Source organism: Lemur catta, chromosome 3 (assembly GCF_020740605.2).
Source record: "Lemur catta isolate mLemCat1 chromosome 3, mLemCat1.pri, whole genome shotgun sequence".
Taxonomy (NCBI): Eukaryota; Metazoa; Chordata; class Mammalia; order Primates; family Lemuridae; genus Lemur; species Lemur catta.
This window is the reverse complement of record NC_059130.1, coordinates 68201916-68215506: the sequence shown is the minus strand read 5'-3', so window position 1 is coordinate 68215506 and position 13591 is coordinate 68201916. Positions and strand designations below refer to the sequence as shown.

Below are 13591 nucleotides of genomic sequence, written 5' to 3'. Positions count from 1 at the left end.
ATTGGTTTTGTTTATTAGCACAATAAAATTAAAATACTATAAGTAAACTTATTATTTAATATCAAAAGTTGAAAAATGAAATGATATATATAGAACAGGCTTTAGTGAAAATAAACGGTCATTTAAAATGGAGTTATTCAGTACATGACATCTGTGAGCATCCTTTTGAGGGCGTGAAGTTTCCCTTTGTAAGTCCTAGAAGTTTCCCTTTCCAACCTATGTAAAACACTGAGAAATGCAGTATTATACTTATTGTATTCTCAAAGGTCTACTATAGAAAAGATTATAGTTTTAAAGTTCTCTTTTAGTAAAAAAACAAAGAAACCCTACAAGTGTCCTTTCAGGATTTTTTTTCTTGCGTATAGTACACATTCATGAATGTCCACTAGGCGCAAGGGAATTGTTTAGCTGCACAATGTACTCTATAATAACAAGGATATCAAACATACTAAAATGACAAATGGTTTCCAACCAGTGACCCAAGAGGAAAACAAATGCAAGACTTGTTTTAATCACTAAACATCGCAGGTTTTACTTTTTTTTTTAAACAGTGTTTGTAAACTTGCCCACAAAAGCTGGGTAATATTAGACAGCCAGTAAGGCACTTTGTCAGAGGACGAAGTAGTAAAGGCTGCATGATTGGCAATTTGTCTAACAGGAAACATTCTATATTTAAAGAGAGCAAACTCTGGAACGGGGAGGTCCTTTCACTGATTTACTGTCGAATAGGATTGGCAAAAGCTTTAAACTTTTTAATCTCACTTTGTTTACCAATTTTCCCTGCAGAAGAAGTCTTTTCATTGTAATTTTAAAAATATATTAGGAGCTATCAATTTAAATAATGTATCATTTTTCAATCCAATATTTAAAAGAATATTAACATATTCAGTAGTATTTTCAAAGCATCCAAGCCACTCTATTTAAAAATGAATTACAAAACAAAAGTCTTAGTATAAAAATGTTTCATGTTATTAACAATTTCCTTACGACTTCTGATGGCTTCACATATTACAGTATAAGCTTTGGTATAAAACATGCAAATACAAGCCAACAAGGTCATGAGTACAGTGTTAAACACAAAGCACTTATGAAAGGAGTGTTGCACAGACACAGCAGATGGGGAGAGTAACACACCGCTGTAGGATGACCAGTTTGCTCTTCTACTTGTTCTTAGTTTGTGAATTTGTATCCTGGAAAATCTTCAGCAGAGACTGAGTCACGTAATAGGGTCTCGTAGTAGAACCATCGTTTCTTTCTAAATCGTCCACTAGGAGGAAGAATGGCACAGAATAAATATTAAAGCAAAACTGTAGGAGAAGTAACATCGCCATCTGCTGCATACTTGCTTTACAGCAGTTCAAAATTTTTTTTTTTTTAAACAGCATAGTTTGGCATCAACATTATTGTAAACATAGTTATGAGAAAACAATCAGCCCTTGTTATTATATCAGTAAGGTATTATATTATTCTGTGTAACATGTAAGATTCTGCTAATATTGCATGTCCCTTAGTTGCTTGATTGAGGAAATAACTTTTACCTTCTTTTTCTCAATTTACTTTCTAAATTGCCATATTTGTTCAAAATGGATTTTATTTTACCATCAACAATTTAGATAGTACAGCTTTGAAAAATAAGATTTGTAAAATTTTATAGTATTTCAAATCCATGAACTGCAAGTTTTGAGGAACATTGTCCTGGTTTGCCACAGCTATTAGTTGAATTGCTTTGTAAGAAAATGGCTTCTACATTTCTTCTGAAAAACAACACTCAATTTTGCTCTATGTATTTCAGTTACACAAAAAAGTAAATGGAGAATATTTTTCTCACTAGAAATACCATAATATAAATAGGCAACTAGTTTCTTACATGTTGATTTATATTTTATTCAAGCGATTTTCCAACTTTTATGTGCATCAGAATGAAATAGAGAACTCTATAATAATTCACATGGTGGCCCACATCCAAACACAATGTATCAGAATCTCTTGGCTGGAAGGCCACGGGTATCTATATTTATAACAAGTTCTCATGTAGAGGTTACTATTCTACTAGTTCTTTGTTGTGGCCCTTGTATTATTGAATAAAATAATAATAATAATCCAGAAAGAGAAGTTATCATTCTTCCTTGATTTATGCGTCAAGGAGAATGAGAAGGAATTAGGCTCTTTGCCAAGATATGAAGCCAAGTGACACTTCTGACTATAATAATCTCAAGAAAGTAAACTAAGAACAAGTTGGTGGTCATTATAAGGACCAATATTTTGAAAATCTTTTCCATTCATTGGCTTCTTGCTATTAATCTGCCATGGAGTTAGTCTAAATCTAGGTTTCTACACTTCAGGATAATTAAATAAACTAGTATTTATATTAATTTATAACATGATAATACATTTTTGACTTTTCTTGGATGTATGGATCATATTCAGATCAACACATTAGATCAACATGTTCCTTTCTGTTAATACACAAATAATCCTTATACACATGTAAAAGCCAAAAGGATGGAATTGATTCAGTGCTCCTTTTGGGTTGCTTTTTTACACTGTAATCCATATCATATGCATTTGCACCCAGGGTGGATAGGCAAGGTCTATGAGTGTCTGATTCATGCTTTGCTCTGCCATGCAAGACTTAGGCATGGCTGCCAGAAACCTCTGGCCAGCAGGGGTGGAGAGTGGTAACAACTTTCCTCCTAAGTCCTGGAGGGAAAGATTTCCTAACCCAAAGTATGCCCCTTGTAAAGGTACCAGATGAGGTACCTAATTAATGGAGGGCCAATGGTATATTTCCTCAGAGTAAAATTTGAAGGGCCATACTTCTCTTTTCTTTTTCTTCACTGAAACTGGAGCTAAAATTAAACCTTTTGTAGAACAAAGCCACACAATCTCTTTAATCTAGAAATACAAGTATGCCCATGAAAAGATGTAATCATTCTTCTGAAAACAAATTCACACTGATCTTCTATATGGTAGAAATAGGAAATTTGGGTTAGAGACAAAAAGCATGAGTTATGTGGCAATTTCAGTTTTGTTCAGAATATTTTCTTGGTGACCAGAGGTTCATATTATTGGAAATGACATTCCAGAACTCAGATTCAACTTCGATATAAATATAATTTTACTTAATGTGCTATAAAGTTTCCTCGGTAATTTTTACCCAGTAATGCTCTCTGTAGAACCTATGTAACATTAACATCTATATGTCTGTTACGCACTTGACTCACTGAAATATACTTCCTAGAGAACCATTAACACAAACTTAATCACAGTTTAGAGGGTTGTCAACCATTTTGAACAGTATAAATATAACCATAGCACCATATTTACAAATTTAGTACCATATGCTGGTTAACTATAAATCAATATTTTTATGGCTAATTGATTACACATTTATAGTGTTTTCAAAAATTGCCTGAATATCCTTTACAAATATACACTTATAAAAAGAAAGGCTATCAAAGTGCTGCAATACAAGCAGCATGCTGAGTTATAAAAGTTATTAAAACACTTTTGGCTGTAGATTTTTAAAAATGTTTAACATTAACAGTTTACTCTTCAGCTGGGACCACAGTCTAAAAGTTGACAGAAACTGCTGTCATCAAATGCCTGACACCTCAGATGGTATCAGGTGCTGACATTTTAGAAACAAACACTGAAATTTCACATTATTGAAAAGCAACATTTTCAAATTACAATTGACCTAATTTACAAAACTTCTACTTAAAAGTGAGTGACACTGTTTGGAGTTTTTCTACTCTTTCTGCTTCTGGGGAACTAGTTGCTTCTTGATCAGAATTCCGTGCAGGTTAGGGGTTATGAAGTAGGGTTTCTCTGTAGATCCATCATTTCTTTCCAGATCTTCACCTGTATATACAGCAGCCAAAGCAGGCAAAAGCAGCAAGCAGCAGCAGAACAATTATACACAATTTTGTAAATTGGAGAGTCGTCGACAGGGAAAAATCAGAGAAATACGTGTTAGAAAGTCATATATAACACAAATCAGTGCAGTTTAAGTTGCTGATGCTGGACAAGGCAAGAAGCCCGAACCTCTGTCAGGAGGCACTGAAACTTCCTAAATCCCTCCCACTCCCAGAGAAGTTTATTTTGATAGTTTAAACAGGTACAAAGCACGCTATCTGGGTGAAGGGCACACTTACAACTTTGACTCAAACTGTACAAAAGCAAATTATGTAATCAAAACGTGTGTACTCCCGTAATATTGTGAAATTTAAAAAATTAGTTATTATTGTTTTAAAAAAGGTTAATAAGATCTTCCATATCCTTCCAAAAGTGTTATCTTTCAATCTTGTGACTGTTTATTTCAGAAAGATACAAATTGCCACATCCTCAGGGATGAAGCTGAATAAAGAGTGTATTGATCCTGTGGAAAATGTGGAATAACAATTGAATTTCAGAGTTTCAACTCACTTTTAATGGTAGTCCACACCCTACTATTACAGATGCAGAAGGTGAGGCCCAGAGGTAAAAAATGACTCTGCTCAAGTCAGAAGCTCTGAGACAACCAGAATGATCCTCTTGACACCTAGTCCAGTTTCCGTCCTACTTATTAATAACTATAAGGCATCCTGTCCTAAATCCTTGCAGTCTGCTTCAGATTGTATTTGAAAATTAATATCAGAATAACAGTGTTTTCTGACTTCTGTAATATATGAATTTACCTTCCTGCTTTGCTTGGGCCGATATTAAAATGATGGTGTGTCCAGTGAGCACCCACCTGCTGGGCAGTTTGGGGGAGGCACCAGAATTATGCTGAGAAGCAAGAAGTTTACGTGGAATCAGTTTCCTGCAGGTACATACGATTCATGGAAGATAGTATCTATTCTCTTTGGGGAATAGTTGGATCATTGCTGTAGTAGATTTTTACATTAGACCTTGCAGTTATCTCCCTCATATATAAAATGAAAAGCTAAGGAGGGAACACAATAGACACTGAACACTTTGTTCTTTTGTCCTTAATCCTATTTCTACACAGTAGTCCCCCTTTATCTGCAGTTTCGATTTCTGCAGTTTCGCTTTCCACAGTTGCAGTAACCCGAAGCCAACCATGGTCTAAAAATATGAAATAAAAAATTCCAGAAATAAAACAATTCATCAGTTTTAAAGTGTGCGACGTTTTGAGTACATGATGAAATCACTTGCCTTCCCCAGCATCCCACCCAGGCCATGAATCATCCCTTTGTTCAGTATCTCCACGCCTTCTACGCTACCTGCCCCTTAGTCACTTAGTAGCCATCTCAGTTAGATTGACTATCTTGGGATTGCGTGTGTTCAAGTAACTCCTATTTTACTTAATAATGGCCCCCAAGCACAAGCATGGTGATGCTGTCAATTGGGATATGCCAGAGAAAAGCCTTACAGTGTTTCCTTTAAGTAAAAATGTGAAAGTTCTCGAGTTAATAAGGAAAAAAATCTGTATGCTGTGTTCTACAGTAAGAACAAATCTATTATCTGTGAAATTGTGAAGAAAAAAGAAATTTGTGCTAGTTTTGCTGTCACACCTCACACTGAAAGAGTTAAGACCACAGTGCATGATAAATGCTCAGTTAGGATGGAAAAGGCATTAAATTTGTGGGTGGAAGATGTGAACAGAAATGTGTTCTGATTGATGGCAATGGGGTTTGGTACTGTGTAAGGTTTCAGGCATCCCCTGGGGGTCTTGGAACATATGCCCCATGGATAAGGGTGGCCTACTGTATCATATCATATGTCTGTCTCAGTATTACCCTTGAGGTACTGCTGAGAAGCCTGGTCTGGAGCACATTAATAATCAACTATAACTATTATTTTTCCCACCCTGGGGAAAATCTTAAAAAGGTGCTATGTTTCTATAAAGGAAGTGTTTACTAATGGTTGGCATTTTAATAAACACCAGTTTTCTGGCAGCCAACATAATAGGTATAAAAAGATATATAAAAAAATAAAAAGTATAGTTTCATACAATCAGAATTTGGCTTGGGATATCACTTAAGAACAATATTTTCCAAAGTATGATGTTGCCCATAATAACAGCTGGGGAAGGAAGAGAAATAAAACATGGTTTCCCTTGTTCTTTGTTGTTGAGGACAAGTGTCTCTGAAAGGAAACTATTCATGTCAACACACAATGTATTGAATAATGCTGATATTATATCCAGCTTTCAAGGAGTTGGCAATTGATTAATAAGTGTGGAAAACATTTCTCACTGCTCAAACTGAAAATCCATTACCAAACTTAAAATCTACACAATTAGCCAAAGCTTCCAAAGACTGGAAACAAGTAGGTTCTAGACATTTCCCAAGACAAACTTTGAGAAATATTTTCAGTTACAAGAGTGGGGAAGATCACAGAGGGATCTCCAAGTATTACTCCCATGATTAGCATTTGGGATGAGAGAAGAGATCTTAACATTCCAGAGCTCTGTGTCCATCTATGTCTTTGTACTGCTTTACTCCCAGGCTGGCCATCCTATACCTGAACTGGAGAGTTTGCTCATGTGCTATTTTGTAGATGGCTTTTCATAACAAATCAGAGTTGCTGGGAATAGATTAAACATTCTAGTTCCACTTACAGCCAGAGCAAGAGCTAACTAGTACAGAAAGTTCTCCTGATTTTTTTTGTCCAGTTATCAAAAATTGATTTTAACAAGTTCAGAAAGGAAAAAAAAATAAGATCAGACTATTTTCTAGGAACTTTTTCTTTGAGTATATCTCCCTATAGTTATTATCTCTTTTCCTGACCCCAGTGTGAAGTTGAAAATAAAAAATAAACTGTTAGTTTTATACAAATGGATTGCCCAGTCATGCCCTGTGAGAGAATAAGGGATTTTTGTTTCTCTTAAGAGTGATGTGACAGAGAAATAATCTCTCAGGCTGTGTAGCTGTACAGCTAACAAGTTATGTTTTTTTATCTGCTGACTCTACCTTCTCCAGGTTTGCCAAAGACGTGACATTGAAGGTGAGGGCCAAATTAAGCTCCCAAGGGGCACTAGGTTCTCCAGGACTTTTCAGATGAGGTCCATCCACTTTGTGTATGTGAGCTGCACATGCCACATGGGGCATGGTGTGCAAGTCAGTGATGAAAACTCTAAAGATGTACTTAGCTCTGTGTATCTAAATTGGTCCAGCCACGTCCTACACATGCTCTTCTCTGAATCCTATCCATTTGTCATCATGGTATATAGTGTAAATTGGCCCTATGTGTCTTTGAAACCACTGCCATCTTGGCTTTGTCAGAATCTACAAATGCTGTACTCAAAGAATTCCTAAAACCCAGGTCCTAAGGTTCAGTTACTTTCTCAGTTCTGTTAACAAAGCACAACAGAAGCCAATTATTATTATACATTTAAAAGCATTAAGAAATGCTTTCAAATTCATTTCAATAGTTGACTCTTTTGTGCTTTGCAAACTCCATTCTCTCAGCTGTTAAGGGTTTCTGTTTGTTTTCTGGGTTTTTTGGTAATTTTGTACTTCTCCCCAAGCTTTTGTGAAGTATAATTTTTTTCTGCAACTTTATTATGTGTAATGGACAAGTAAAAATTATATATATTTGTAGTGTATAATGTTTTTATATATGCATACATTGTGAAATGATTACCCAAATCAAGCTAATTAACATACTCATCACCTCACATAGTTATCTTTTTGCGAGTGTGGTAAGAATACCTAAGATGTACTCTCTTCGCAAATGTCAAATAAATAATATATTAACTATAGTCACAATGCTGTGCATTAGACTTCCATAGTTTATTCAGCCTGCATAATTGGCAGCTTGTACCCTTTGACCAACATCTTCTCATGGTCATCACCTTTCTCCTCTCTATTTCCACGAATTCAACCTTTTTAGATTCCACATATAAGTGAGATCATGAAGTATTTGTCTCTGTGTCTGGCTTATTTCTCAACTGTTAAGGTTTAAAGAGCATCTACTAAGCAATGTGTCCTTCCACATAAACACTATTTTGCAGTTATAGCCAGGTAATAGCAAATCCACAAGCCCGCTAAGGACTCCAGTCTTCACCTTCTCATCTTTCAGTTATCCACGGAAGAGGGAAACACACTCTGAATACTTACAGAAGCAGAGGAAAATTGTTTCAACACACATTGCATAGACGCTGAAGAACCCATGTGCAATCAGGTAAGACCCAAGAATGACAGTCTGCAAATGGGTAAAGAAGAGAACCAACATGTCATTTACTTTGTCCAGAAGAACAATAATGCAGCTAGCTCTACATGAAAGCCACAGTGAGAAAGTTCTGAAGTACTCTGTGTTGGAAAAGATTTCAATATAGAGTCCAAAAAATTCAATGATAATTTTTTTGTGTGCTCTGTACTGAGATTTAAACAAAATGTATTAAATTACCTGACCACTTTCTTACCGCCAGCCCCAGTGCCTATCAAAAATATTCCCGTTTTAGGATCCTGTACACATAGGCAGTAAAGCATTAGGGGTTAAGAGCGCATATTGCCTGAGTTTGAATTACAGCTCAGGCACTCAATAAGTTAATTAACTTCTCTGTGCTGCCTATATAAAGTTGGCCATGGGGGAAGGGAGAATGTGAGTAACAACAGCATTTATGAGATCTGGATTCGGTGAGTTGATACACTGTACTGGAGAGCACAAGGCTGCACCCAGATCCCCTCCAGCTGCCTCATCCATCCCCAGCTGTTGGGAATGTAGGCTGCTAATGCCTCAGCTGCTTCCCTCACTAGGAATTGCCCTCCCTGCGGGGAACTGCCTCACCCAAGGTTACAGCCCCATCTAGGGGTCAGCTCATAAGCCAACAGCTGCCTGATGCAGCCTTAGGCCCAGCCCCTTTGCCAGAACTTTCTGTAATTCTGAGGCCTCTGCTGTAACTGCAGCATGGGTCAGCTCCTCCTGCTGCCCTGTCCTGCCCGCCTCACTTCCTTACGAATGTAACTCAGGAGAGAACTTCCTGACAAACCTTCTGCATGCAATCCTCTGTCCGGTTGTTTCCAAGGAACCCAGTCTCTAAAGTGGAACGGGGGTTGCTATTATTATCATTTCTCCTATTCCTTTTTGTTTTTTATTTTGCTATCTCTGATAAATCATAGAGTCAACAATACCCAACTGCTATGGAGTGAATTGTGTACCCTCAAAATTTGTAAGTTGAAGCCCTAGTCCCCAATGTGATTTGAAGGTAGGGCCTTTGGGAGGCAATTAGGGCCTGAGGGTGAGACAAGTGCCCTTATAGGAAGAGACACGGGAGAGATGATCTCTCTGTTTCTCCAGCATGCAAGGATATAGGAAAGTGTCCCTCTGCACAGAGGGCCCTCATCAGGAACCAAAGCAGCTGGCACCTTGACCTTGGAACTCCCAGCCTTCAGAACCGTGAGGAATACATTTCTGTTGTTTAAGCTTCCCAGTCTATGGTATCTTTGTTAGAGCAGCCCAAACTGCCTCAGACATAAGCTCTTACCAGCAAAGGTACCCAGTAGTAATTTAATGATGTTGGTCCTGCTGCAATCATTGGCATTCTATGTGTGAAGAACAGGAAGGCCAGAATACCTACATTGCAAAGGCAGAACGTGTATATTACACATTTGCAAAGGAATATAGCTTTTTGCAGTAAAGCAGTTTTTCCAAGCATCTTTTGAACTTTTTATTATTTTTATTATTACTTTTATCATTATTACTTACCCATACTCCCAGAAATTAGAATTTTCCCCAGGAATAATACAAAGTATGTAACTTCATCCGTAACTGCAACTCTGAGTATCAGAAAAAAAGAAAGTATAATCTTGTGTTTAAAATATACTTGTGACTTGAAATTTATGGCAGTCAATATTCATGACTTCATTCTGATATGTTTTTGCTTAAATTTTATTTGGCAATTGCTTTACAAGAACTGAAGTTAAAATCCAGGGATGAAGTTCTGACTTATTTTTAGTGAAGTAAACAGAAGATGGCATTGCAGGGCTGTCGAGTGCCCTGCAATGGTTGTGTCAGCCTCTGTCTCTCTAATTTGAGGCCTAAAGACACCCTGAGGATGCTACATTTGTTCTCTGATTTTGTTAATTCAGCCTCCACCAATTTTGGGAGGGGGAAATGGCCAGGGAGAAGATGATAATGTAGTTCATCTGGGGAATTTCTGAGTAGAAGGGATAATAAAAATGAATAAATGCCAGTGGGTATCAAGACATAGGTGGATGATGAAAGAAAAAATTCTAAGCCATGAAAAGAAATTAATGGTGTGAGAGAGAAGATTTAAATCTATCATATTAAAAGATAATATTCATGTTTAATAATGCTACCAACACTTGTAACATGTGATGAATGTAATGCTACAGGTTCACTAAATTATTCATTGCAGTGTTCAACCTGATTACTTACTTTAAAATGTTTCTCATCAGCAAATTGAAAGCATCTCTTGCTGACCTGCAGAAGTTTTTGCCATATATTGCAATCTGAGGAAGACAATTGATATTATTCTGGAGTCAGTAACATACCCTAACAAGACCAAAGGGAAATCCCAATGACAGAAAAATAACTAACTCAATTCCTGTTATTCACGCAGCTACCACCATTCCTCTTTCCAACATTTGGGTTTGTGGGAGGCCTGGAAACTGTGTGTCCTCAACATTGCACAATTCTCAAGGTCATTGACAAGAAGGTGTGTTGCAGATGCTATGTGCCCTTAAACTTTGGGGAATGAGACTGCCACAAACAGAGGCAGGTCTGTTCTCAAATCCCAGGTAATGACTTCTATCTTTGAAATGTTTTGGCTAGAGTTTGTTGCTGAATGGGTTAAACATTGTAGTCTCTACAATTAGAGAGACTCTATTGTAGTCTCTACATTAAAAATTACTCTTAAGGAAACCCAATGCTTTTCCCTACATTTGACTGACTGATTAGAAGGCTCAACACAATACTCTCACTGGAGGTAAATGAATGACTATTTGAATTGCTTTTCCAGGCCCTGTGTCACTGTGATAATAGGCAAGTGTCATAAGGTTGTTCTTTAGCTTCTAAATTTTATAAGAGTTATATTTCTGGATCCTTTATTTGAAAAAATCTATTTAGAAGTCTCCATATTTCCACAGGAAATACATAAAAATTCAGTCAAGCATTGCCAATGCCCACATGTTTCAAAACAAAGGTTATAAAACGAATCAGACCCTTCTTAAAATTATGTAAATCCCAGAATTAGATGTTTTCTTCTTAGAGGGGAACACAGAGTAAGAGTTCCTCCTACTAAACTATGTCAAAGGCATACAGAACCATTTTCAATGTAACACACTTTAAATTTTTCAATGTCAACATTTTCCCTCTCAAAAAAGATACTGAGGGTAACAATGGAGTATAGTTAAGATACTATCACAACCAGGGAAGCATAGCCCTAAATCATGAATTGGATTCACAAATCTTTATATCAACATGGTGATAATTTCAACCGCATGAGGTAAAAGTGCTTTAGAGAAGGCAATGTATACGTGGCATTTGGGTTTGCAAAGCAGCAGCTTAGTAGATAAAAATAATCTACTTACCATAATATAGGCATTTCTGTTTAAAAACTTTACTACTTTTTCCAAACACCAGAAACAGCATTTCAGGCAGCATTGTAGCAATTTAGAAAACTTGTTTTGAGCATCTATGAAAAAGAGGGATTTAAATCTATTAATAATTCAACTGAACACTAGGAATCAAAATAAATAACAAAATATTTAAAATGGGCTTTAAAAATTTTTATTGTGGTAAAATATACATAATATAAAATTTGCCATTTTAACCATTTTTAATTGTACAATTCAATGGCATTGACTACATTTAGAATGTTGTGCAACCATCACCACTATCCATTTCCAGAAATTTTTGTCATCTCAAATAGAAATTCTGTACCCATTCAACAGTAACTCCTCATTCCCCATTCCCCTGCATCCTAGTAACCTCTATTACACTTCTGTCTGTATGAATTTGCCTCTTCTAGGTACCTCATATAAAAGGAATCACATAATATTTATCTTTGTATCTTGCTTATTTAACTTAGCATATTTCAACGTTCATTTCATCCCTTTCTAAGGCTGAATAATATTCCATTTTATGTATATAATTTTATTTATCCATTTATCTGTTGGTGAAAATTTGGGTTGTTTCCACCTTTTGGATATTGTGAATAATGCTGCTGTGAACATTGGTGTGCAGGTATCTGCATCCCTGCTTTCATTCTTTTAAATATATATCTAGAAGGGAAATTTCTGGTTCATATAGACAAATTCCATTTTTAAACTTTTTAAGGAAATGCCATACTGTTTCCCACAGTTATTACACTATTTTACCTTCCCAACAGCAATACACAAGAGATCCAAATTTTCAGCATCCTCACCATCACTTGTTATTTTCTGTTTTTTTTTTTTGTTTTTTTTTTTTAAATAATAGCCATTCTAATGGGTATGAAATAGTATTTCATTTTTGGTTTTGATTTGCATTTCTGTAATGACTAGTGACCTTGAGCATCTTTCCATGTCCTTATTGGCCATTTGTATGTCATATTTGTAGAAGTGTCTATTCAAGTTCTTTGCCCATTTTTGAACTGCATTGTTTACTTTTTGCTGTTGAGTTGTAGAAGTTTTATATACACTCTGGATATTAATCCCTTACTGGTATGTGATTTGCAAAAATTTTCTTCCATTATGTGGGCTGTCTTTTCACTCTCTTGGTAGCGTCCTTTTCCTTTGAAGCACAAATGTTTTTAATTTTGATAGAGTCTGATTTATTTTTTTATTTTGTTACCTACGCTTTTGGTATGATATCCAAAAAATCATCACCAAATCCAATGTCATGAAGATTTCCTCCTATGTTTCCTCTAAGAGTTTTATAGTCTTAGCTTTTATGTTTAGGTATTTGATCCATTTTGGCTTAATTTTTATAATATAGGGTATAAGGTAAGACTCCAACTTCACTCTTTTGCATGTGGATATCCAGTTTTCCCAGCACCACTAGTGGAAAAGACTGACCTTTCCCCATTGAATGGTATATGTGGGGTTTTATTTCTGGGATCTCATTCTTTTCCAGGTCTGTATGTCTGTCTTTATGCCCGTATCACACTGTTTTGATTGCTGTAGCTTTGTGATAAGTTTTGAAATCAGAAAGTATGAGTCCTCCAACTTTGCTGTTCTTTCTCAAGATTGCTTTGGCTATTAATAAAAATATCTTAAACAGAATTTATGTGTTTGTAAAATATATGTGTCATGTATGAAGACTTATGCCAATGGCATCTACATTTATATTTTAGGCTTAACCTGACCTGAGTTCTCAACTTAGAATTGCCTACCTGACATCTCCACCATGCTTCTCAATCATAACATGTCAAAACAGAATTCTTAACCTCCTTTTTGCAATTTGTTTTTCCTGGCTTCCACATCTTATAAATGGGATCGTGTACATTTTCTCTCTTTTCTTCATCACCATTCATCCTCTCCTTCAGTAAGTTCTGTTGGGGTTTCCTTCAGAACATATCCAAGCCTGCCTCCTTCTATCCTTACTGCCTTAGTCTAAGTTGCAGTCATCATGTCTCCCCCCACCCCCGGCCCCAATCCATTCTCTTCACAGAGGTTAGGAAGTCTGAGATAAATTG

General features: G+C 36.2%; 1 protein-coding gene across 1 annotated transcript in view; it reads right to left on the bottom strand.

Annotated features, from left to right (window-relative positions):
- Window positions 1-3537: 3537 nt before the first annotated feature.
- Window positions 3538-13591, bottom strand: part of SLC44A5 (solute carrier family 44 member 5) — a 53222-nt gene continuing 43168 nt past the window's right edge. Inside the window, exons 14-19 of the mRNA XM_045547732.1 lie at window positions 11505-11608; window positions 10351-10424; window positions 9658-9728; window positions 9437-9525; window positions 8070-8154; window positions 3538-3864 (exon numbers count right to left, since the gene is read on the bottom strand). Of these exons, the coding sequence (XP_045403688.1) occupies window positions 3752-3864; window positions 8070-8154; window positions 9437-9525; window positions 9658-9728; window positions 10351-10424; window positions 11505-11608 (536 nt within the window). The 3' untranslated portion in view covers window positions 3538-3751. The remainder of the gene's footprint in view (window positions 3865-8069; window positions 8155-9436; window positions 9526-9657; window positions 9729-10350; window positions 10425-11504; window positions 11609-13591) is intronic.